The sequence below is a fragment of the Lissotriton vulgaris genome, chromosome 8 (assembly GCF_964263255.1).
Source record: "Lissotriton vulgaris chromosome 8, aLisVul1.2, whole genome shotgun sequence".
Classification (NCBI taxonomy): domain Eukaryota; kingdom Metazoa; phylum Chordata; class Amphibia; order Caudata; family Salamandridae; genus Lissotriton; species Lissotriton vulgaris.
In genome coordinates, this window is record NC_141696.1 from 719,414,580 (window position 1) to 719,440,403 (window position 25,824).

General features: G+C 49.2%; 1 protein-coding gene across 1 annotated transcript in view; it reads left to right on the forward strand.

The window, feature by feature from the left end:
• LOC147697924 (lysosome-associated membrane glycoprotein 1-like) overlaps nucleotides 1-25,824 on the forward strand; it is a 119,669-nt gene that overhangs the window by 85,228 nt on the left and 8,617 nt on the right. Inside the window, exons 3-4 of the mRNA XM_086934609.1 lie at nucleotides 6,790-7,009; nucleotides 7,098-7,259. Of these exons, the coding sequence (XP_086790735.1) occupies nucleotides 6,790-7,009; nucleotides 7,098-7,259 (382 nt within the window). The remainder of the gene's footprint in view (nucleotides 1-6,789; nucleotides 7,010-7,097; nucleotides 7,260-25,824) is intronic.

The following is a 25,824-nucleotide window of genomic DNA, read 5'->3' on the forward strand; positions in this document are numbered from 1 at the left end:
CCCCTCCCGGCTTCCGCCTGAGACGCAGACGTACTCAGAGTGCCAATACTCGAGACTCATCACCAACCAGTAAGGCGGGATCAAAACAATATAAAATATTCACCCTACGTGACCTTACTGGTTAGACGCTTCCATATCACTGACAATTCCGATTCTGATTAATAATATAGTGAACGTAACAACAAGGTCCAGACTTACTTCAACCCATACACTTGGAGTTGAACATTAAGCCCTGAAGAGTCGTGTTGACTCAACCGCACACGACGAAACACGTGTCGGCGATTGTGACATTTCTCAAGTCTGGAGAAAATAAAACCCACATCTTGCTGTGACAAGGAGATACACATAAAGAATCTGCTTCTGTGCTTCTATTCCTATTGGTCATTGTACCCTAATTGTTATTACACATGTAGTTGCGAGAGCTTAGCCTTGTATATTTGCTTAGTCTGACTTTTCTGGACGGTTAAGGGTGTTTGCCGTCTGCTCTACACGCACTACACAACAACATTCTATTTTACACACTGTAACGTATTAACTTAGGCAGTTCGCCCTTGGGTTCTGAGTCTTCTAAAAACCCCTTTTCAGTTCATATCTGGTAGTGCGCATGGGCATCGGCTCCATCCTTAGATTGTTTTTTTCCGCCATCGGGTTCGGATGAGGATTGAGACGCTCCAGATCGACTTCGAAAAGAAGTGACTTATCGGCGCGTATTCCCTTTACAATTCAACGGTATTGTTATCGAACGCGTTTCATTTCCATTCCGGCGCGTTTCGACTTTAACATCGAAGAAAAAACTTTGATCTACGTCGACTAACAGGAGGCCTTTCTCGACGCAGTCAAGCCCAGAGTCCATGGAAAGGACTCCATTCAAGAAATGTCCAACGTGTGGTGCTAAGTTCCCACACAAGGACCTACACGAGGTGTGCAACCTCTGCCTATCGCCTGAACACGAATCCAGGAACTGCGAAGCCTGCGCAGCATTCTCCTCCAAGTCGAAGATTAGAAATCGTCGAGCTCGAAGACACGAGGTTTCCAGAATGCAGTCGGAGGCGATCCCGGAGCTGCTCGGAGACTAGCAACTTGAGGAAGAAGAGGATCATGAGGATCAGTCGGGGTCGGAAGGGGATGAGTCGGATGTCGAAGAACTCTACGTGCAACAAACCGTGAGTGACGACGTCCCCTTACCAAAAAACCGGCCCCGTGTGGTAACGACCCCGCCTTCGAGCCCGGTCAAACCGCAGAAAAAAGTTTCCGACGCCCCGCCTTCGGGCCCGGCAACGAAACCGAAACTGAAACCGAAACACTCGGCCTCCCACCATGTCGGATCCGAGAAACGGTCGACATCGACTTAGACACCGAAGCTTCATGCAAGGGAAAGCTCGGCATCGAAACATTCCATGTCGAAACAGAAACCTGATTCAACGTCGAAGACTCACTCGACACCGAGGAAGTCTGAATCGAGTAAACACTCGGTGCCGAAAACACCGAACATTGACGATCGAAAACATAAGCACCTTTCGGAACCAAGGCCTTCGGTACCGATTCAGGAGCAGCAGACAGATCCCAAACAAAAGATTTTGTTTATCGATCTGCAAACTGGCAAAGTAGTGACGAAGAAGAGAAAGAATGAACAGATAGAAGACAAATCTCTTCCTTCAAAAAAGAGAACACTGGGGACAAATACTACTCCTCCTGCTTCTCCTCGACCTAAAGTCACACCCTCTTCTCCTATTCCTCACACTATGCCAAATATTCCTGCACCTTCCACACCAAGACCATCTACACCTCAGTCTGATGTAGACAGTGATCCAGGGGAGGGAGAACCTCAAGGGGATGATGAAACCATCCCAGATGAGGATGACCCATGGGAAAATTATAACGTAGGGTCAGATGAGGACAACGACCCAGAGTTGTATCCCTCAAAGCCTTCACCACCTGATGATAACACAGGGTTTGTACAGCTCATTAATAGGGCAGCAAAATATCATAAAGTAGATATACATACAGAACCTCAAATAGAGGACTTCCTATTAGAGACGCTACATAATGCACAAAGAACATCAGGTACTCTTCCTATGCTGAAGGGTCTTCTCAGTCACACAGAAGAAATATTCAAAGACCCAGTGAGGGCTAGGGTGTTAAACCCAAGAATTGATAAAAAATATAAGGCGGCTCCAAAGGATCCAATGTTTATCAAAGGGCAGGTACCTCTGGACTCGCTTGTAGTTTCAAACGCTCGTAAAAGAGCGAACTCATTATCTACAGGAGAGGCTCCTCCACCTGATAAAGAGTCAAAATTAATAGATGCATCAGGCAAGAGAGTAGCATCACAAGCGGCAAATAGCTGGCGTATAGCCAATACACAGGCACTACTTGCACGTTAGGACAGGGCACATTATGATGAATTAGAAAAACTCATCACACATCTCCCCAAAGAACATCAGAAAAAGGCAGATCAGTTAATACAGGAAGGAAAAATAATAACTAATACTTCCATTAAGTGCGCCCTAGACGCAGCAGACACTGCAGCAAGATCCATCAACACCAGTGTCATGTTAAGGAGACATGCATGGCTTAGAATCTCAGGATTCAAACAGGAAGTACAAACGTCCTTATTGAACCAACCCTTTGATCAAAAGACACTTTTTGGTTCAAGCACAGATGAGACCTTAGAAGAAATGAAAAAAGATACAGAAACGGCTAAGTCAATGGGAGCATTGCAACAGCCAACACAAAGAGGTTCCTTTCGTAGATCCACCTATAGAGGAGGCTCAGAAAATACAGGAACAAATCAGCAATCCACCTCTTTCACACCTACATCACCCAAAGGTAATTCAAGAGGTAGTTACAGGGGTAACAAGGGTAGAGGCCGCGGAAATAATAACAACCGCAACGCCTCAACCCCAAAACAGTGACTTCATAGAACTTCCCCCAGACCACAAAACACCGGTCGGGGGACGTCTATCACAGTTCCTACCTGTCTGGGAAGACATCACATCAGACAAGTGGGTGAGACAGATTATCCAACATGGTTATTGCCTAGAACTCGCAGCTACCCCACCAAACATCCCCCCCAAACAGCGTCCAATGAGTCAAGATCATCTGACATTGTTAAAGGAAGAAGTACTAGCACTGCTACAAAAGCATGCAATAGAGAAGGTTCCAAAACATCAACAAGGGACAGGAGTATACTCTCTATACTTCCTAATCCCCAAAAAAGACGGGTCCCTAAGACCAATCTTGGACCTCAGACCTCTCAATGCATACATAAATTCGGAACATTTCCACATGGTCACGCTCCAACAGGTACTCCCTTTACTGAAGAAAGGGGACTTTCTTTCTACACTGGATCTAAAAGACGCTTACTTTCATATCCCAATTCACAAAGCCCACAGAAAATACCTAAGATTTGTAGTGGAAGGACAACATTATCAATTCAAAGTCCTTCCGTTCGGGGTCACAACGGCACCAAGAGTGTTCACAAAATGCCTAGCTGTGGTGGCAGCACACCTAAGAAGACAACAAATGCATGTCTTCCCCTACTTGGACGATTGGTTAATAAAGGCCAAGTCACAAGAAGAATGTCTTCACAACACACAGAAGACAATCCAATTGCTGCACCACCTAGGGTTTACGGTGAACTACAAAAAATCACACCTGCAACCAAACAAGATTCAGCAATAATTGGGGGCTACTATAGACACAGAAAAAGCAATAGCATACCCCAATCCGATCAGGATACAAACAATGGTCGGGTTAATACAAAGATTTCAACCACAACACTCACTACCAGCACGAGTGTTTATGCAACTGTTAGGCATGATGTCCTCCTGCATACTGCTAATACCACATGCCAGACTACAAATGCGTCCACTACAGGAGTGTCTAGCGACACAGTGGAATCAGGCTCAAGGTCAGATTACAGATCTGGTGTTGGTGGAAGACCGTACGCATCGCTCTCTGAAGTGGTGGAACACAACAAACATTTCCAAAGGACGGTCGTTCCTAGAACCGATTCCACAAGTGATAATAACAGCGGACGCATCGCTCTCCGGATGGGGAGTGCATATGGACAAATACACAGTGCAGGGGAAGTGGAGTGTGCAGCAAAAGAAACTGCACATCAACTACCTGGAACTATTAGCGGTATTTCTAGCTCTAAAAGCTTTCCAAATGCAAATAACAAACAAGGCAGTCCTGATCAGAACAGACAACATGACTGCGATGTATTATATTCAAAAACAGGGGGGGACACACTCTCTCCAACTATCCAAACTAGCACAGGACATTTGGAGATGGGCCATTCCTCAAATGATCTATCTGTTAGCAGAACACCTACCAGGAGTTCAAAATCAGATAGCAGACATCCTAAGCAGACAGTCAGAACAAGTACACGAATGGGAGCTGCACGACCAAATACTGCAGCCATTCTTCCAGAGATGGAGGCAACCAGAGATAGATCTGTTTGCCAATCATCAGAACGCAAAATGCCAAAACTTCGCATCCAGGTACCCACACCAACGGTCCCAGGGCAATGCACTATGGATAAATTGGTCCAACAGATTTGCTTATGCTTTCCTCCCCTCTCCCACTAATTCCGTTAGTGGTTCGGAAACTGCAGCAGCACTCAATGACAATGATACTAGTGGCACCCACGTGGGCAAGACAGCCGTGGTTCACCAAGCTACTACAACTCTCACAGGTGCCACATCAAAAGCTAATATTATTACCCATGCATCTTACACAGAACCATGCAGTAATAATGCACCCAGATCCCAAACAATTGAACCTAGCGATCTGGCTCCTGAGGTCATAGAGTTTGGATATTTAGATTTACCACCAGAATATATGGAAATCATTAAACAAGCAAGACGTCCTACCACCAGAGCATGCTATGCAGCAAAGTGGAAGAGGTTTGCTATACACTGTAACAGTAAGCACATCAACCCTCTGGACGCATCCACTAAACAAATCATTTGCTATTTACTACACTTGCAGCAATGTAACTTAGCATACACCTCTATCAGAGTTCATCTCGCAGCTATAGCGGCGTACCTACAAAACAGGCAACATCTTTCCCTGTTTAAAGTACCAGCAATTAAAGCTTTCATGGAGGGACTCAAAAGAGTCATTCCACCAAGACGACCACCTTCCCCAGTCTGGAATCTCAACATAGTACTTACCAGACTAATGGGGCCACCCTTTGAACCTATGCATAGGTGTGAAATGCAATTCCTCACAAGGAAGGTGGCCTTCCTCATAGCTATCACGTCACTTAGAAGAGTAAGTGAGTTGCAGGCTTTTACGATTCAAGAACCATTCATGCAGTTACACCAAAATAAAGTGGTTCTTAGAACAAACCCAAAATTCCTACCAAAGGTAATTTCTGCATTCCACATCAATCAGTCAGTGGAATTACCGGTTTTCTTTCCAAAACCACAAACCGTAGTGGAAAGGGCCCTACATACATTGGATGTCAGAAGGGCAATATTGTACTATATAGAAAGAACACAAACTTTCAGTAAGACAAAACAGCTATTTGTTGCGTTTTCTCCTACACATAAGGGCAATCCCATCTCTAAAGCGGGCATTGCCAGATGGATTGTAAAATGTATTCAAATATGCTACTTAAAAGCAAAGAGAACATTAACTGTTCCTCCTAGAGCTCACTCTACACGTAAACTAGGAGCATCTATGGCATTTTTGGGAAACATTCCACTAGATGACATATGCAAAGCAGCTACCTGGGTTACACCGCACACCTTCACAAAGCACTATTGTGTAGATGTGCACACAACACAACAAGCTAGAGTGGGACAAGCTGTATTAAAGACTTTATTTCAGACAGTTGCAACAGACACGGGCAACCACCGCTAGGCAGAGAACTGCTGTATAGTCTATTCATAATGTACCATCTGCAGCCCATATGCCTCGAACGGAATATGCTACTTACCAGTATGCATCTGTTCTTGGCATAGAGGGCTGCAGAGTGGTACATGCCCTCCCAGCCTCCCCGGAAACCTGTGTCTGTTCCAACATTATCTTATTTAGATACACTTACATGGGCATTCCTATCTGTATTCTATCATACTACTCCATCTAACCCTACTATGGCAAAACAATCTAAGGATGGAGCCGATGCCCATGCGCACTACCAACCAGAGGATGAGTCACCAAGATACAAAAGACTCTCCAAGAGAAAAACAAAGTGCAATCATCCGAGCCCAACACCAGATGGCGATCTATTCATAATGTACCACTCTGCAGCCCTCTATGCCAAGAACAGATGCATACTGGTAAGTAGCATATTCCTTATAAAGGCAGGTTATTTGTTCCCCAGTCACCACTAACCCTTCATTTTTCTTCCTGCCTTTCTAGAGATTCAGTTAGTTCCCTAAATGTTAATAGAATGTGTTTCTAACAGATGATGATACTCGCTTTTTGGCCTTGGAAGGCAGTTTAAAGAGGGTGGGAACTTCAAAACATTAACAGGGGGGTTGTTTACCCAATTGTTCTCTAATCTGCATTCACATTGAACTTTAAGACTTTTGATCAAGTTTTGCCAGGAATTGGATTTCTAATTGACACTTATGCTTGAGGTGAATGGCTAGTTTGAATGTAAAGTTAGTTTAAACTACCTTGTTTGTATAGAAACCTGAACTGCTAAAACCACTTAGTTAATTCGGATTAGAACCCATTAGTGTTCTCGCTCAACATTGTGCCATAAGAATTAATGGAAGTATAATTGCTTTTGGAAGTTAATTTTTTCCTTTTTCCCCTTCTATTCAGAGAATCAGTAGCTTCAGTCTTCCAGATAATGCTGTTGTGCACCATAATAGTACTTGTGGTAATGGAAGTGAGTCATCTCCCGTTTTGGCTATTACATTTGGAGAGCAACACGTTGTAAGCCTGCACTTCAATAGAACTGCGACTGATTATTATGTTGTCGAGTTGAATGTTGTTTTCAACCAGTCGGACAAGGCAGTTTTCCCAAATGCATCTGACAAAGGTACGTTTCCAAATACTGCCCAATTGAGTTGTGAACTTAATTAATTTTAAATGACATTTACTAAACTTGTCAATTATTTTCTTTATAGGATCTATCGAAGCGTCCTCTCGGAAAACTGGTATTGCTGCGCTGATCAACACAACATATAGGTGTGTCAGTGATGACCAGCTTAACATGGGGGATGCTAATGTCACTCTGCATAACATTAGGATTGAAGCGTATCTCCTAATGAATAATTTCAGTGCAGAAGGTAATATTTGCTGTTTCATAATAAGGGATGTTAATCTAATAATTTTCAATAAACATTCTAATTACAGTTGCACATCATTTAGAGAGAGGGCTTTGTTTTATGCAAACCAATCTAATAGCTTTCTCCAAATTGGGTAACTGAACTCTTCAGAACAGGCAAATAGGCACATTGGAACAAGTAAATGCACACCGCACTGGCTTAAACTAGCTTAATATTTAAAACCTCTCTAGGACACAATATTCTATAGCTTATTACACTGAATTGTTTTGTTTCTTTGCTGTTAAAATTTCAGTTAGACTTTAGCATGTGGACATTAGGAGTAGCTTTTTCTAAACATTTACATAGAACAAAATAGAGCAAGTTGATTGTTAAAGTTACAATGTTGCTGCCAAGTGGAGCTACCTTATCCACTATGTATAGCGTTTTTGTTCACCTTAGGTGGTCTAATTCCACCAATCAAATGTAACTTCCTTGCCGTCCCACTACTTTTATTTGGTTTTGTTATGGTGCTGAACTGGAGTGGTCAGAATCACCTCCTTGATAAATTGATCCAGAAAAATCCAAACTCTTTCATGTGATTTGGTTGCATGTCTTATGGATTCACATGCTGTGCCTGTACATAGGTGCCATTTTGTGTTGGTCCAGAGAACTTTGTGTGTTCTAATGTATACATGCACCTATTCCAGGGCACTATTCAGGCCGTGGGTTCCTTCTTCAAGGTATTGGAAACCGCCTTGAGTATGACATGCCAAGGTTCTAGGTGTGTGTTGGCTTACCCGACAATTCGGGGAGTTACCTGTCGGTACAATCCAGGTTTGAGTGATCTTCCACTCCATCTACTGGTTGTGTGTATATATCTTAAAATATGTTTGAGACGTGAGCTGTAGATCACATGCTTGGCTTACTCCTACCATCTAGTGTTAGGTTCGGATGTTTGCACTTTGGTTTACTTCAAACAAGTCCTTCCAGTTACGCGGTAGGTGACTTCTCCTTTCAGCAATTTCAACTCCATTGTTAATTCTTTTTATTCTGCCATCAATTTCGGACGTGCATTGCTGTGCTCCGGTTTGACCCAGTTTCTCTGGTTCCCCTCGGTGCCCAATCCACTTCACTTCAACGGTATTGTTATTCGATCACATCTTCCATTCTCCGTGTATCGTTCAGAAAAATCTTTTTATCGGAAACTTCATGGAAGGCCTTTTGGCCTAGCCGCGCGGGCCAGCTCGTAGTAGATGGAATGAACTCCCTTTAAATTCTGTCCTCAGTGCCACGCCAAGTACCCACGAAGTGTGCAACTTGTTCATCGTACTCCGGGGAAAGGCACAAGACTGCTACTCATGCAGATCCTTCCGATCCAAGAAGATGCTCCGTGACCGCTAGGCTCGACAGCACGAAATGCAAAAACACTGCGGCTCCACTCCTGATCGCTTAAGAGAAACTTCCGAACGCGATGTCTTGGATGCTCAGTGAGCCAAAGAAGAACACATTTCCGTGTCAGAAGCCAAATCAGACATGGACAGACATCCTGCAGGGTCAGCGTACTTGGAGTACCGATCATCCCCAACTCTACCTCTGACCAAGAAAAAGGCTCTGATCCCGCCTCTGCCTTTGGGCCAAGGTCTGCACCGAGACTATGTTTCGAACGCTCCCGCCTGGCACCAAAACAAATATTAAAGCCTTGTGGCAGATACGGCCGCATTAGTGCACCGAGCTGAAACAATCTGCACCGAGACCGAAGCATGTTTCGGTAACCATTCCTTCGGTACAGAAACCAAAATAATCTTTGGATCCGAGCACTTCGGCGCCGAAAGCATTGCCTCCAAAAAATATTGGCACCGAAACAAAAAAAGCTCCTACTCCTATCAAAGGAGCATCGTTTCAACATCCTACCTTCAAACCCAGACCCGAAACAAAAGGAACTTATCAATCCCAAAACTCATTAATTCATAAATCTACACACATCCACTCACCCATGCAGCCACTCATAATCCCACTCACTAATACAGCCACTAACCTATCCACCCATAATTCCATTCACACACTCAGTCACCCATAGAGCTACTCCAACACCCAGTCACTCCCTATACAGTTAATCACAGCTACTTACCCATGCAGATACTCATACCCACTCAATTACTCATACAGATACTAACACATACTCACTCACCCCTACAGCCACTCCCCCCCCCCCTCCCCCCACTTGCCTAAACTGCCTTTCAAATACCCAGGTACTCACCCTTATACCACTGACACATACTCCCTCACCCACACACTACAACATTTTCCAGCTATTGCGACAAGAATTTTAGATTCTATTAAGGACACGGACGCGAGGATTATGCTGTCTCAATTTCTTTACTGAACTCACAGCAGCCAATGAAAGAAACTACATAAGTAAAAAACTTCAATACCAATGAGGCTTTGAACCACGCCTCCTTTATCACAGCCAATGACTGCATCACAAAGTATACAAAATAGTCACCATACTGGATTTGTGTTTCTTTGCGCTAACTCAGTCCTTAAGTACGAACCACAACAAAGTCTTAAACTCTCAACGGAGAGATAAACAGTTCCTTTATGTATTCTCAACGGAGATTATAATCTACAGCACTCGTAAGTCACCCGCTTCTGTCACGCAGATGAAGCACCTCCATCCGGAGTATCTAGTCAGTTCTTGTTGGAATCATTTCCTAAAACAGAAACCAGGTTGAGGAAGGGAACCCACAACTTCACTTCTCATAGGGTGGGCACATAACGTTGTTATAAACATAACATCAAACAAAGTAACAGTGGAAATAAACTGTATCAACGGGTGGGATACTCCTCGCCTCTGTGTCCTAAATAGAATCTAAAATATTTGTCGCGATAGCTGGAAATATTTGTATTCTATATCGGGACCGGAGGCTTCTGATTATGCTGGTTCAAAGCTCCTCAATCACAGCATCAGAAACATGAGAAATAGGCTTATAATTCTAAACTTTAAACATAGTCTGTAGACCAGTCAGCTGCTTCAAGGAGGTCTTCCAAGCGAGATCCCAACGTGTATACTTTGAAGCCCAAAGCTCCTCTCTCAGAATGGGCACAATATACAGAGATATCAATACCTGCTTCTGACATCACCCATCTAACCCACCCAGCTAGGGTGGCAGCAGAGATTGGTTTAAAGGCTTTTGAACTGAAATTAACAATTGACCCAGCGGGTCATACCTATGTGCAATAGTACGCTCCTCATAACATTTCAGACATTGTAAGACCCATCTTATTATGAGGGAAAGAAGGATACTCCACTGAACGTGACCTAGTCTTTGTCCGTCTCGTGATCACGAAGGAGACATCCTGTGGAGAAACCATTCTACCAGCAGGATCCAAGGCTTGTACATCAGACACTCTCCGGCAGGAGATGAGGCATAACAACATGGGGAGTTTGGCCGAGAGCTGTGTGGCGATGGGAACAGATTCGCGGAGACAGGTGCTGAGGGTAACGTACGTTTTATTGCTTAACAAACGTCTACGGTGTATCACCCTCCGATAGTATGGGAGGGGAATCTCAGTCTCTGGTATAGTATGTCTGTCTTTGCGCCTCTCTGTTCTGATTCCTCGCTGTTCCCGGGGACTTCTGGGACTTGTAGTGCTGTACTTGGCCGTGACAACGGAGAAACAGCGGCCCTCATCCTCCTAGACCTCTCCGCGGCAATCAACACTGTCTGCCACCGCACCCTAGTGCAACGCCTCAGGAACGTCGGAATCCAGGAGAAGGCACTGGAATGGATCATCTTCTTCCTCGCTGGAAGAACAGTCCGCCTACCCCCGTTCAGGTCAGAGGCCACCGAAGTCATCTGCGGCGTTCCTCAAGGCTCCTCGCTCAACCCCACCCTCTTCAATGTCTACATGCGGCCATCGCACGCCAACACAACCTCAACATCCTCTCCTACGCCGACGACACACAACTGATCCTCTCCCTGACCAACGACCCGCCACCGCCAGAGCCGACCTACACGAAGGGATGAAACACGTAGCCGAATGGATGATGACCAGCCGCCTGAAACTGAACTCAGACAAGACGGAAGTTCTCATCCTGGGCTCCTCGCCCTCCGCCTGGTACGACTCCTGGTGGCCACCCGCCCTGGGCTCCGCACCCAAACCAACAGACCACGCACGCAACCTGGGCTTCATCCTGGACTCCTCCCTCTCCATGACCAGACAAGTCAACGCCGTCTCCTCGTCTTGTTTCAACATCCTGCGCATGCTACGTAAGATCTTCCGGTGGATCCCCACCGAGACCAGGAAGACGGTCACCCAGGCCCTCGTCACCAGCCGTCTGGACTACGGCAACGCCCTCTACGCCGGAACCACCGCCAAGCTCCAGAAGAGACTCCAGCGAATCCAGAACGCCTCAGCAAGACTCATCCTCGACATCCCCAGACGAAGCCACATCTCCAGACACCTGAGAGACCTGCACTGGCTCCCGGTCAACAAGAGAATCACCTTTCGCCTCCTCACCCACGCACACAAAGCCCTGCACAACCAAGGCCAGAGTTACCTCAACAGCCGCCTCAACTTCTACGCTCCCACACGCCACCTTCAATCGACCAGCCACGCCCTCGCCGCCGTCCCCCGCAGCCGAAGAGCCACAACAGGAGGAAGATCCTTCTCCCACCTGGCCGCCAAGACTTGGAACTCCCTCCCGACCCACCTCCGCCTGACCCAAGACCACCTCGCCTTCAGGAAGCAGCTCAAGACCTGGCTGTTCGAGCAGTAGCGGACCCCCCCTCTCCAAGCGCCTTGAGACCCTCCGGGTGAGTAGTGCGCTATATAAATGCTATGATTGATTGATTGACTGCCCTCTGCTCAGTTTCCGGGTATGAAAGGAAAAGAGATAAGGGACAGGTTTTAGTCCAGTGAACTATTCACAGTGCAGAGGGAAGGGGATGAGGATCACACGTGTGCACAGCAACCCACAAGAATCTAAGGTGCCGATTCTGTGAGGGGAGGGGTAGTGCAGAGGGTGTCCGTGTGAAGATTTCAGGGAGGATTAGACCTCTTAAGACCCGCCCAGCCCGCAAACCGTGACCGTACCTGCGAGAGCCACACTTCCCTTGAAGTGTGGCTGGGCGAAGCGCCTTGTCGTTGGCCTCCCGGCTCGTCGCTGTCGTCGTCTGCTCCTGCTCTTCGCTCTCCTCCCGACGTCTCTCCCCCCTCTCCTCCGGTCCTCTCCTTCTCCGCCTCCGAACTCTGAGCTCCTCCTATCTTCTCCCTCTCTGCCTCCGTTCTCCAGTCTCCTCCTGACGTCCCTCTCCACTCTCCTCCGGTCTTCTCCTTTTCACCCTCCGAACTCCACTCTGCTCCTTCGCTCTCCTCGCCTCTCCACTCGACTAATCCGCCTCCGGGTGATGAACACACCTGTGTGTTCGTCTCTGGGCTTTACCTCTGTTCCGTGGGCATGTTCCTGTTCGAGTTCCGCCCAATTAAAGAAACAATGTTCCTCCTGTGGATCGGCCTCAGGTTTGGTTGGAGTATTGTCTTTTACTTTCCAGTTCTCAAATTGCTGTGTAGAGAAAGGGGAGAACGAGTTGTTCAACGGATGTTGGAGATTGTCATGATGCAAGGGCTTATCCTGGTCCCCCTTGCCACAAGTTGTTTCAAGGAAAGATCTGCATTATTTGTCCAAGATTCCAGAAGGGAAAGGACCTTGGAGAAATCCCATAAAGTTGAGTACCTGGGGCGTGGCAGATTAGCCACCCGAACCCTCTTAAGCAATATACAAACCAGAGGATGCAGGCCCACAGGTTTACCATCCACATGATCGTGACCTGCTGAAATATCGGACCTGAAGTTAACTGATCTGTAAGCAAGGCCCGATTTTGCACACTCAGAAAGGAAGTTTAAAATCTCAGTCACATCTGATCCCACGGGATCCACCTGCCGTTGAAGGGACCAACCCATCCATCTCTTCCAGCCCTCCATCTTGAAGTGTCTGTAGACTACATAAGGATTGAAATCCCTTTAAGTTCAAGACTAGGCGTTGACTTCCGCCCTTCTTTTGAACCAAAATGATGTTGCTGCAAAATCCTCCAGGAAAGAAGGGTCCTACGGCAATAGCCCGTTTGGCCAAAAGCTCTTCTAGTTTTGAGTCTATAAAAATCTGTTCCTGAAAGGGGAAAAAGGGGAGGACGAGGGGTAACACTTGACAGGGAGAATCCAACAGTTCTATCTGGTGGCCCTGAACAGTCTGAAGGACCCACACATCCGAGGTGAAACTCGTCCAATTGACCACAAAATGCAACAACCTTCCCCCCTAGGGGAATTGACGGACAAACAGGACTTACCAGACGACTGGGAGTTGAAATTCTTGTATCCACGGTTGACCCTCGGTTGAAGCGACCCTTGTACCCACGCTATCTGGAGGGGTAGAAGCCAGCCTGCTCGGACTCCTGGGTGTAACCTCTGCATCTGGGGGCGAATCCTCTTTGAGGACTTGGGTTCGTGTAGCGGCCGGTCGAGCGTCCTCTGCCACGGCCGGCCCTACCAGAGACCTGATAGAGCACTCTCTTGAGGGAAGCCTGAGATTTATCAAAGGAGGCGAAGGTGCTCACAAATTTGGCAATGTCTTTCACAAATTTGTCGCCAAAAAGCTCACCCTCAGCCAAAGGGCCTGGTTCAGACGAAGCCAACTTCACCAATTGCGGGTCAATCCTGAGCAAAACAGATTTGCGCCGTTCAGGGGGCCAAAGCGCAGTTAGCATTTCCTAACATGCAGATCGCCCTTTTCGCCCATCCAGCCAGGACCTCTGGGTGTATTGCAGCCACTGTCTCCTGTGCCTGGAAGGCCAACTCGCGGATTTTGGCTAAAGGGCCTGAAAGGGCAAGAACCTTATCTTGGCACGCCCGGAGGGCGTGATCGATCCCCTTAGGGTCCTTTTTATACTTTTTTAAGAAGGTAGTCATAGCAGAGTCTATGTCCAGAGCAAGAGCCACCTTATGGGCCAAATCTACTGCGATCGGAATAAGCAAAGCGCTGACGGCAGCAGAAGCGGGCAAGAGCGGAACACAGCCTAGAGCGCAGTACGCGCTCGTATCATGGGACAAACTAAACCTGATCGCGCCCGGTAAGGACTGCTCAAAAACGCTGTGCTGCTAGGCGGGAAGCGGGCACAAGCAACCATGCAGTATACAGCAAGATAGCAGCACAATAAACAGTTCAAAATATGATAAAGTACAAACTAGCATTAAAATATGCAAATCAGTATATAAATGCGATCACAATAGAAGTGCAAAGTAGAGAGGCACTTTTCTGATAGATACATCTGCCGTGTGGATTCCTCACCTTGTGAATATCCCCCTGCGTCAGCAACATTCGGAAATTCTTTTTGTAGCTTCGCGCCGACGTGGACCCGGAGGTCATAAAGGCACGGCATCGCTCGCGACTCCGCTGACGTCACCGACGCCTATAATGGGCCCACGCCGGCGTGATGACATCAGTTCCCTTTTTTCCGCGTCGTCGACGCTAACTGTTTTCTGGGATCGTCTGTAGCCTTGGCTGTAACTTTGTTACTTGCTATTTGTTTCTAGTCTTTGTCTTCACTTTCTTTCGACATGTCCTCGAAGAAGACCGGGTTTAAGGCCTGCGGAGAATGTAATAAGAATGTCCATCACAGACCCACATGAATGCTGTTTGTGGTGTCTGAGCTCCGACCACGACGTCGGACTGCCAATCCTGCAGGAAGATGACACCAAAGGCCCTCTGGGAAAGAGAAGCAAAACTTCTGGTTGCCAAGTTTAAAGAAGGAAAGGAAAAGAAGAAATCAAGATCGCGGACTCGACGCTCGAAGTCAAGGTCTCGCTCGAGGTCGCGATCGGATTCGTCCTCAGCCCATGCTTCAAGGTCTTCGAAAAAGAAGCATAAAAAGAGAACCCATGAATCCCAACATCGATTGAGGAAGGAGCTGGGTTCCAAGCCGAAGTTGCAGGTGAAGCTGGTCGAGAAGGTGGTGGTATCTTCGGCTTCGGAGGAACAGGATGCCGAGGTTGAGGCGTCTCATGCAAATTCACCGAGTTCACCGAAGCAGAAAGCTGTTCCATCTCCGGACCCATCCCATCCTTCAGGTCGGGAGGATGGTGAGGAGGTGGTGGTTGGAGAGGGAGAGGCTCCGTTGCCCGAAGGTCTGTCGACTCCGGTGCACCAGCCTAAAGAGGTCGACGTCGCTTTGACTCTGTGCCCTCGAGATCCACCTGGGGGTTCGTATCCAGCCTTCCCAGGTCCAGGTCAGGATCCTTCGCATTTCCTGAATGCGATGTTCGGAATTTATTCAAGGGCTATGTATCCCTCTGGGGCTCCTGCTGGTCCCATGGGTCCGATGGCATATGGTCTGGGTGTTCCTCAATCCCATGCACCTGCGCCCTTTATGCCGGCTCAAACGCCGCATTGGCATTATCCGAATCTGGCGAGGCCTTGGACTCCGAAGCCTTCGAGGTCGATGTCTCCGATTCAGTCGACGCCAGTCCCATCAACTTTGAAGCCGAACCCTGAACGACGTCTTGGATCTCTTCCTCGTCCGACGTCTGGTTCGACGCCGGCTCCGTCTGAGTCTGTTGCGGATCCGTCTGTTTCGAATGTGAAGCAAAAGGCGTGAGGCCCAGAGGTTGATGGAGGAGGAAAGATATCTGAGGACCCTTTTGAGGACCTGACTGTGGCTAGTGGCCTAGAACTGTCACCTGAATGGGACCTTGTTTCGGTTTCTGATGAGCCCTCAAGGGATGTGACGCCTTATCATGTAGTGATAAAGAAGGCTGCAGGTTTGTTGAACATTGCTCTACCAACTGCAGAATTTAAATCTAATCTGCTCACGGAGGTCCTTCATCCTCCTTCATCAGTGACTGAACCGTTGCTGCCTTTTAATGATGCCTTAAAGGATCCAATTTTGGAGATTTGGAGAAAACCTGTATCAGCTCCTGCTGTATCTAGGGCTGTAGCTAGGAGGTATAGGGCAGCTCCTGAAGACCCGCAGTTTTTAACCTCTCATCCTCTACCAGAGTTTGGTGGTGCAGGCTGCCTGTTCCAAAAGATCTATGGGTGCATTTCCGCAGGTCCCAGTGGAAAAGGAGTCGAGAAAGCAGGATCAGGCTGCTAAGGTTTTCTCCTCTGCCAGTATGGCTTTGAAATCCACGAATGCTACCTGCTTGATGGGGCGTCATATCCACGCTCTTATGGACACTGTGAAACAGTTGGTGCCCAAGGTGCCTGAAGAGAATAGAAAAGACTTCCAAGAGGTAATCTCTGATACGCAAGCTGCAGCAAGGCAGGTTATTCAAAGTGGATTGGACACTGCAGACTCTGTGGCTAGGGTCATGGGTTCTTCCGTAGCGACAAAAAGAGCTGCATGGCTGAAGTCAAGTGAGTTTTCCACAGATGTCCAGGCGGCATTAATGGATCTTCCATTTGACGGGTCTGGATTGTTTGGAAAAAAAGCGGACAGTGCTTTGGAACGCTTTAAAGACAGCAGGGAGACAGCAAAGTCGTTGGGCCTTCAGACCAGGGGCACTTTTGGTAGACGTTCAAGAGGATTTAGCCGATCTTCTTTTCGAACCTATAAGTCAACCCAGCAGCAGCCGCAGCAGCAGCAAAACACGTTGTATAGATCTTATAGAGGCAAGCAGAGGGCCCGGGCTCGGGCTGTAACGCTTCCTCTTCCTCCTCTTCCCCAGCCTCCGCAGCCAAGCAGCCCTAGATCCGCCATTCCGGATCATGTGGGCCCAGTGGGGGGCAGGCTTACCCATTTTCTTCAAGATTGGGAATTGATAACATCAGATCTTTGGGTTCTCAATCTTGTAGAGAATGGGTATGCTCTTCCCTTTCGGGAGTTCCCCCAAATTATCCTCCTTGCCAGGGTTATTGTTCGGAGGACCACCTGCTTCTCCTGCAGGAAGAAGTCCTGGCACTGTTTCGAAAAGGTGCGATAGAGGTGGTTGAGCAGGAGAGGGGTCAGGGATGCTACTCCCGGTATTTCCTGATCCCCAAAAAGGATGGCAGGCTTCGGCCAATTCTGGATCTCAGGATCTTGAACCTTTACCTGAAACAGGAGAAGTTTAAGATGCTCACCCTTGCTCGGGTTCTTCAAGCGCTGCTGGAAGAAGACTGAATGGTGTCGCTCGACTTGCAGGATGCGTTTTTTCATATCCCAATTCTGAAGTATCTCCGTTTCACGGTTGGGTCGCAACACTACCAGTTTGTGGTCCTTCCGTTTGGTCTTACTACTGCGCCTCGAGTCTTCACCAAGGTGATGGCTGTGGTGGCAGCACATCTCAGAAGGTGGGGGATACCTGTATTCCCGTATCTGGACGATTGGCTGATCAAAACGGAATCTCCGGAGATAGTGCTCAATCATCTGCAAGAGACCACTCCGGTGTCACAGGTTGGGTTTTTTGATAAATGTACCCAAGTCTCACCTGGTGCCCTCCCAGCGCAACCTGTTCATAGGTGCGGTACTGGACACTACTGTATGTCGTGCATTCCCTCCTCCTCAAAGGATTCTCGACATACAGGAAATGATTCCTTTATTCTTCAATGGAGCGGTTGTTCCAGTCCTGAAGGGCTTACGTCTGCTCGGTCTGATGGCTTCTTGCATTCTGTTGGTCAACCATGCACGCTGGCACATGAGGGCACTCCAGTGGTGACTCCGCAGGCAGTGGTATCAGCACAACGGGGATCTCAGGGAGTCAGTGAGGATCTCCGGAGAAACTGCAGCGGATCTATCTTGGTGGAGCGTGGAAGGCAATCTGTCACAAGGAAAGCCTTTTCATCTACCTCCATCGGTGGCCACAGTGATAACTGATGCATCCACTCTAGGGTGGGGTGCTCATCTGGGGGACCTGGAGGTCAAGGGTCTTTGGTCTCCAGAGGAAAGGTTGCTTCACATCAACCTGCTGGAATTACGGGCGATACGTCTGGCGCTCAAGGCCTTCCTCCCTTCCCTTCGCGGGCGGTTAGTACAGGTCCTGACGGACAACACGACCGCGATGTGGTACATCAACAAGCAGGGAGGAGTGGGGCTGCAGTGTGTCTGCAGAGGGGCTCTGCGTCTTTGGTCCTGAGTTCAGGACCATCAGATTTGTCTGGTGGCAAATCATCTGGCCGGAGTTTAGAACGTTCGTGCAGACAGTATCAGTCGGCAGTTCTCTGCCGACCATGAGTGGAGGGTATCTTTCCGATGTGGGGGACTCCTCGGGTGGACCTGTTCGCCACTCTCGAACTCTCGAATGCTCACTGCCTGTCATTCTGCAGTCTCCAGTATCCGATGCGAGGAGCTTTGGGGGACGCGTTTCAGTTGAGTTGGGACTCGAAGCTCCTTTACGCGTTTCCTCCCATACCCTTGATTCCTCAGGTTCTGAGAAATTCCCCAAGACCGGGTCCAAATCGTATTGATCGCCCCGGATTGGCCAAGAAGGGTGTGGTACTCAGACCTTCTCCACCTCTCCTCTCACCCGCCGCTCCGTCTCCCTCACAGGGCAGATCTCCTCTCCCAGATGGAGGGCAGGTTCTACACCCCACCTCCAGACCTTACACCTTCATGCCTGGAGATTGAACGGGGCAACTGGAGTTCTTTTTATCTCCCGCCTGACGTGGTGGATGTCATCTTGTCAGCCAGGCGTGACTCCACGAAGTCCATTTATTCTTATAGGTGGTCTAAATTTGTCACTTGGTGTGGAGAGATGTCTATAGACCCTTTGAGAGCCTATTTGTCTGATGTTCTTCAGTTTGCCCTTTCTCTGGCGCAACAGGGGCTTGCTGTTGCCACAGTGAAGGGTTATCTTTAAGCGCTGTCAGCTTTTCTCTGCTTGCCTGACCAGCCTTCTTTTTTTAAATCTCCTGTGGTTTTAAGGTTTTTGAAGGGCCTTACGAAGAAGTTCCCTCCTACTCCTTTTGTTGTGCCTCAGTGGGACTTAAATCTTGTTTTGGCCTTTCTGATGGGTGCTCCCTTTGAGCCTCTTCACAAATGTCCTATGAGGCTTTTGACCCTTAAGACAGTTTTCCTCGTTGCAATAACCTCGGCAAGGAGGGTAAGGGAGCTTCAAACTCTTAGTTCCAAGCCCCCTTTCTTGTCCATTCATGCTGATCGAATGGTTCTTAGGACCAGGGCTGCTTTTCTGCCTAAGGTGGTAACTCCTTTCCACCTTGGTCAATCTGTTACCCTCCCTACCTTTTTTTATCCTCCCAAACACCCTTCAAAGGAGGAGGAGAGGTTGCACCATCTGGACCCCAAGAGGGCGGTGTCCTTTTACTTGGACAGATCTAAAGACTGTCGGTTGGATGACCAGCTCTTCATTGGCTTTGCTGGCTGCAAGAAAGGAAGAGTGGTCCATAAAATAACTTTATCAAGATGGATTGTCCTCTGTATAAAGATCTGCTACTCTTTGGCCGGTAAGGAACCTCCAGAGGGTATAAGGGCTCAGTTCGAGGCATGTGGGCTGCTGAATTCATATCTGTGCATAGATCGCCGCCTAGTGTTGGGTCCGGATGATTGCACATTGTTGTCCTGGAAGAGTCTTCGAAGTATCACGAGATAGGTGGCTCCTTCCCTGGACTACAGTGCGCATGGGCATCTCCTCCATCCCCAGATTGTTTTTTTCTGCCATTGGGTTCGGATGTGTTTCGGTTCCCTCTGTCGGAACCGATAGTTGTTCGACTTTCTACTCTATACCAAAAGGTCTTTAGGCTGAGCGTCGGTATAGTTGCGTACGGGTTTCTTGTCTGACTCTCAGCTCCGAACTCTTGCTGCCCTTCCGCATGCTTTCGGCGTGGACGGGCCTACACTACACTTCTGCTATGGAGCGAACACCGTTTAAGAAGTGCCCGGTGTGTAACTCCAAATATTCACACCTCGACGTGCACCCTGTGTGCAATACATGCTTGTCACCGGACCATGACGAAGACAGCTGCATGGCGTGTTCGAAATTCCGGTGCAAGAAGACTCTGAAGATTCGTCGGGCCAATAGGCTCCAGGCTAGGTTATCGGCTACTGCGGCGCACCCACCAGACGACATATTCCAGGAATCTGTTGACGTGCAAGGTTCGGACTCTAGTCCCGCGTCCGAGGGGGAGACCTACGACGCGGGTGAGGAGAACTTTGACGAAGTCACCGACGAGGTAGGGGACGACGATCGGGCTTTTGCCACTGTGGGGGATAGCTCGGAGGAGGAGCAGCCCCAACCAGACTCAGGGGTCAATCCCCTTCATACGGCCCAGGTCGAGGGATGGCCTTCGGGCCTTACCCAAGATCTACTTATGAGTCCTACGTCCCCGCCTCCGGGCCCGGTCACGGACATTTATGAAAAGCCACTCCCGTTGAAGAAAACGAAAGTGAAGCCGTCTGGTCACGCACCCTCGGATGCGAAACCGAAAGTGAAAGTTAAGCTGGTGCAGAAGGTTCTGGAGGCGTCAACTTCCAAAAAATTCAAGATGGCCGACCCGAAACCCTCGGGGTTGGCGCCGAAGGCGAAGTCGTCCGACGCGGCTGCGTTGGCGTCAAAGGGTCGTGGACCCGAAGACGGCTCCAAAGAAGCGTCAAGGCGACGACGCGCGTAGGCATGGGGCGTCGGCCCCGAAAAAAGTGCCTGCCGGGGATCCGGCTCTCGACGCAGAGGTCGCTCGAGCCGGTCAAGCCCTCTCCAGCCTTGACGAAGAAGGTAGCGGAATCCCTGCAGCGGATACGAAAGGACAGTGTGGTTCCCGCTCAGGACACTGCAGCGCCTAAGCTCACGCCTAAGCCTGCGAAGGAGCAAACACCTATCCGTTTTACCCTGCCACCCAAGTCGGCGCCGAAGGCCTTCGAGCCGAAACAGGGCGGACCCTCGAAGGAGGTATTGACACCGAAAGCTGCCTTGGTGGTGTCGCAGCTTCGGCTCCAGCCGCTTGCTGAAGAGGAACGTCGTGAGGTAATCATCGACGCCAACACCGGGAAACTGTCCCTCCTCAAGAGGAAAATCACTACGGAGCCGGTGCTGGAACATTTTCGGATCCCTCTCAAAAATACAAGGGACTCTGCGGAATCTTCGGCTCTGGTGGAACCTGTGTCTCCACAAGCACTGGGACACTCGCCAACGCATTCCGCCGCAGGCGATGCGGACGGGGAAGACGCCGAGTACAACTATCCGGCGTACTCTGATCCGGAGGAGGAGCACGAACCTTGGTCGGCCGGAGGCGACCCAGAGGACCCGCAGTCGGGCCAGGACGCGCAACTTTTTGTGGCCAAAACATCACAGACGGAGGACTCGGCAGCCTTCAATGCTCTGATCGAGAGAGCTGCGGCTAACCACGACGTCGAGCTGCACTCGGACCCCGTGGATGTGGACTTCTTATTTGACACTTTCTCGGTAGCTGAAAAGTCAGTCAAAACGCTGCCGATGCTTAAAGGGGTGCTTAAACACGCAACGGAGGTCTTCAAGGAGCCCACCCGGGCGCGTGTAGTCAACCCTCGCATTGACAGGAAATATAAGGCAGCGCCCTCGGATCCAACGTATATCAAGGGACACTTGCCATTGGACTCGTTGGTTGTTTCCAACGCTCGGAAGAGGGCGAACTCGCAGACTACTGGTGACGCTCCTCCCCCTGACAAAGAGTCCAAGATCTTTGAGGCTTCAGGCAAACGGATTGCTGCACAGGCAGCTAATATCTGGAGAATATCTAACACACAAGCCCTACTTGCACGCTATGATAGGGCCCATTATGACACCTTGGAATCAATACTGCAACACTTGCCTGACCAGTACAAAGAGGCAGGAGAAATGCTGATTCAGGAAGGAAAGCTCATTACGAATGCATCCATAAAATGTGCACTGGATGTGGCAGAAACAGCCTCCAGGGCGATCAATACCAGTGTGTTGCTTAGACGGCATGCCTGGCTTAGAATTTCAGGGTTCAAACCCGACATCCAAACTACAATACTGAATCAAACAGTTAATCCTGACCACCTGGTTGGCCCTGAGGTGGATGCGACACTGGAAAAAATGAAAAAAGATACGGAAACTGCCAAATCTATGGGGGCCCTACAAAGTCAGCAGTTTCGGGGTGGTTCCTTTCGCCGCTCCACTTCCAGAGGCACCTCAAGGGGTCAGGCATCGCAGTCCACACAGTATTACAAGAGTAACACCCAAACCTCGTACAACAACAAGGGTAGAGGTGGTTACAGAGGCAATAACGTCAAGGGCAGGGGACGTGGAAACAACAGCTCCAGGTCCACCACCGCCAACAAGCAGTGACGTCTTGTCACTGCCCCCCGACCATACAACACCGGTCGGGGGGAGACTCCAGCAGTTCCTGCCAGCGTGGAAATCCATCACCACGGACAGGTGGGTCAAGTCTCTTATCCAGTACGGGTACTGTCTGGAACTTACTTCCATTCCACCAAACATACCCCCAAGGAGCCGTCCTATGTCCGGCGAGCACTTGACCTTGGTGCAGCAAGAAGTTCTAGTCATGCTCCAAAAAGGGGCGATAGAGCTCGTTCCATTGCAAGAGCGGGGAACAGGGGTTTACTCCCTGTATTTTCTGATCCCCAAAAAGGACGGATCCCTCAGGCCCATCCTGGACCTCAGGCCCCTAAACTGGTACATCCTCTCGGAGCACTTCCATATGCTCACGTTACAGCAAGTGCTTCCCCTGCTTCAGCAGGGGGACTTCCTGGCTACGCTGGATCTGAAAGATGCCTATTTTCATATCCCCCTGCATCCTTCCCACAGGAAGTATCTCAGATTCACGATTCTAGACCAGCATTACCAGTTCAGGTTCTGCCGTTCGGGGTCACCACGGCGCCAAGGGTATTTACAAAGTGCCTGGCGACTGTGGCGGCGCATCTCCGTCGCCAGAACGTCCACGTCTACCCCTACCTGGACGACTGGCTCATTCAGGCAAAGACCGAACGACAGTGCGTCGACTATGTGTCACGCACCATTCATCTCCTGCACGATCTGGGATTCTCTCTGAACTACCCAAAGTCCCATCTCCAGCCCGCCCACGTGCGACAGTATCTGGGCGCGACAATCAACACTCTGGCAGCCACTGCGCAGCCAAATTCAGTGAGAATCGCCAGTATCCAGGCGCTGATCCAGCGGTTCAGACCTCAGCACTCTCTTCCAGCGAAGGTGTTCATGCAGTTGATAGGCATGATGGCCTCCTGCATCTCCATTGTCCCGCACGCGAGGCTACATATGCGTCCGCTTCAGGAGTGCCTTGCACGTCAGTGGACTCAGGCTCATGGGCAACTGACAGACCTAGTGTTGGTGAGCTGTCGGGTATACAACTCTCTGCATTGGTGGAATCCACAAAACCTTTGCAAAGGCCGACCATTCCAAGAGCCTGTGCCACAGATTATCCTGACAGCGGACGCCTCTCTCCAGGGATGGGGAGCTCATGTACTCCAGTACACGGTGCAGGGACTCTGGACACTACAGCAAAGGAAGATGCACATCAATGTGTTGGAACTGATGGCAATCTTCATGGCCTTGAAGGCGTTCAAAGTACATCTGTGCAACAAAGTCTTGTTGATCCGAACGGACAACATGACGGCCATGTACTACATTCAGAAGCAGGGAGGCACACACTCTCCGCAGCTGTCTCATCTGGCTCAGAGCATGTGGAAGTGGGCCATTCAGAGGAACATCTTCCTCATGGCAGAGCATCTCCCGGGCAAGGACAATCAGATGGCGGATCTGCTCAGCAGGCACAGCCATCAAATGCACGAGTGGGAGATACATCCATCAGTACTCCAACCATACTTCCAAAAGTGGGGTCATCCAGAGATAGACCTGTTCGCCACAAAGGAGAACGCAAAATGCCAAAGCTTCGCCGCCAGGTTCCCACACCCGCAATCACAGGGCAATGCGATGTGGATGAACTGGTCAGGCAGATTTGCGTACGCTTTTCCCCCAGCACCTCTGATACCGCTGGTGGCACGCAAGCTCAGGCAGCACTCGATGACGCTCATCCTGGTTGCTCCAACGTGGGCTCGCCAACCATGGTACACCACGTTTCTGGAACTCTCCGTGGTACCGCATCAAAGGCTTCATCTCACTCCCAGCCTTCTGACGCAGAGCCATGGCTACATTCAGCACCCAGATCCGCAACAGCTCAACCTGGCGATCTGGCTCCTGAAGTCCTAGAGTTTGGCTACCTCAATCTTCCCCCCGATTGCATGGACATCATTCGGGAGGCAAGGAAGCCCACTACGAGAGCTTGTTATGCGGCTAAATGGAAGAGGTTTGTCATTCACTGTGTTAAACACGATATTGACCCGCTAGATGCTTCCATTCAAAACATCATCTGTTACCTGTTCCACCTGTATCAATGCAATCTGGCGTACTCTTCCATCCGCATTCACCTGTCTGCTATGTCAGCATACCTCCAGAATAGGCAACACCTGTCACTCTTTAAGGTCCCTGCTATCAAGGCCTTTCTGGAAGGACTCAAAAGAGTCATTCCACCAAGGACCCCACCAGCTCCAGAATGGAACCTCAATGTGGTTCTTACAAGGCTGATGGGTCCTCCCTTCGAGCCACTGCACTCTTGTGAGCTTCAGTTTCTGACTTGGAAGGTTGCGTTCTTAGTAGCAATTACATCGCTACGGAGGGTTAGCGAACTGCAGGCGCTCACCATCCAAGAACCTTTCTTCCAGGTGCATGCTAACAGGGTTGTGCTTCGTACTAACCCTAAATTCCTACCCAAGGTTGTCTCAATTCCATATAAACCAAACAATTGAGTTGCCTGTGTTTTTCCAAAACCCAGAGACGCTGGCGGAGCGGATGCTCCACACCCTTGATGTTAAGAGAGCCTTGATGTACTATGTAGACAGGACGAAAGATTTTCGCAAAACCAAGCAGCTTTTTGTTGCTTTTGCCACACACCACAAGGGAAACGCTATCTCCAAAGCTGGGATCGCTAGGTGGATAGTGAAATGCATTCAGATCTGTTACGCTAAAGCTAAGCGCACTCTCACTATCCCACCAAGGGCCCACTCCACCAGGAAGTTGGGGGCCTCTATGGCTTTCCTAGGTAACATTCCCTTAGAAGATATCTGTAGAGCAGCCACATGGTCTACCACACATACTTTCACTAAACACTACTGTGTAGACGTGCATTCCAAACAGCAGGCAGCTGTTGGTCAGGCTGTTCTCAAAACACTTTTTCAGACTGCTGCAGCTGGCACGGGCGGCCGCCGCTAATGGAGGGACTGCTATGTATTCTATGCACAGATATGAATTCAGCAGCCCACATGCCTCGAACTGCAAATGCTACTTACCAGTATGCATCTGTTCTTGGCATGTAGGGCTGCTGACATTCATATCGCCCACCCTCCTCCCCGGCGCCTGTAGCAGCTGCAGTATTTCATTCATATGTATATATGTATATGCTCATAGCATGGCCATCACTCACATACTTCACTCCATCTCTGCCAATGGCTAAAAACAATCTGGGGATGGAGGCGATGCCCATGCGCACTGTAGTCCAGGGGAGGAGCCACCTATCTCGTGATACTTCGAAGAATCTTCCAGGACAACAATGTGCAATCATCCGGAC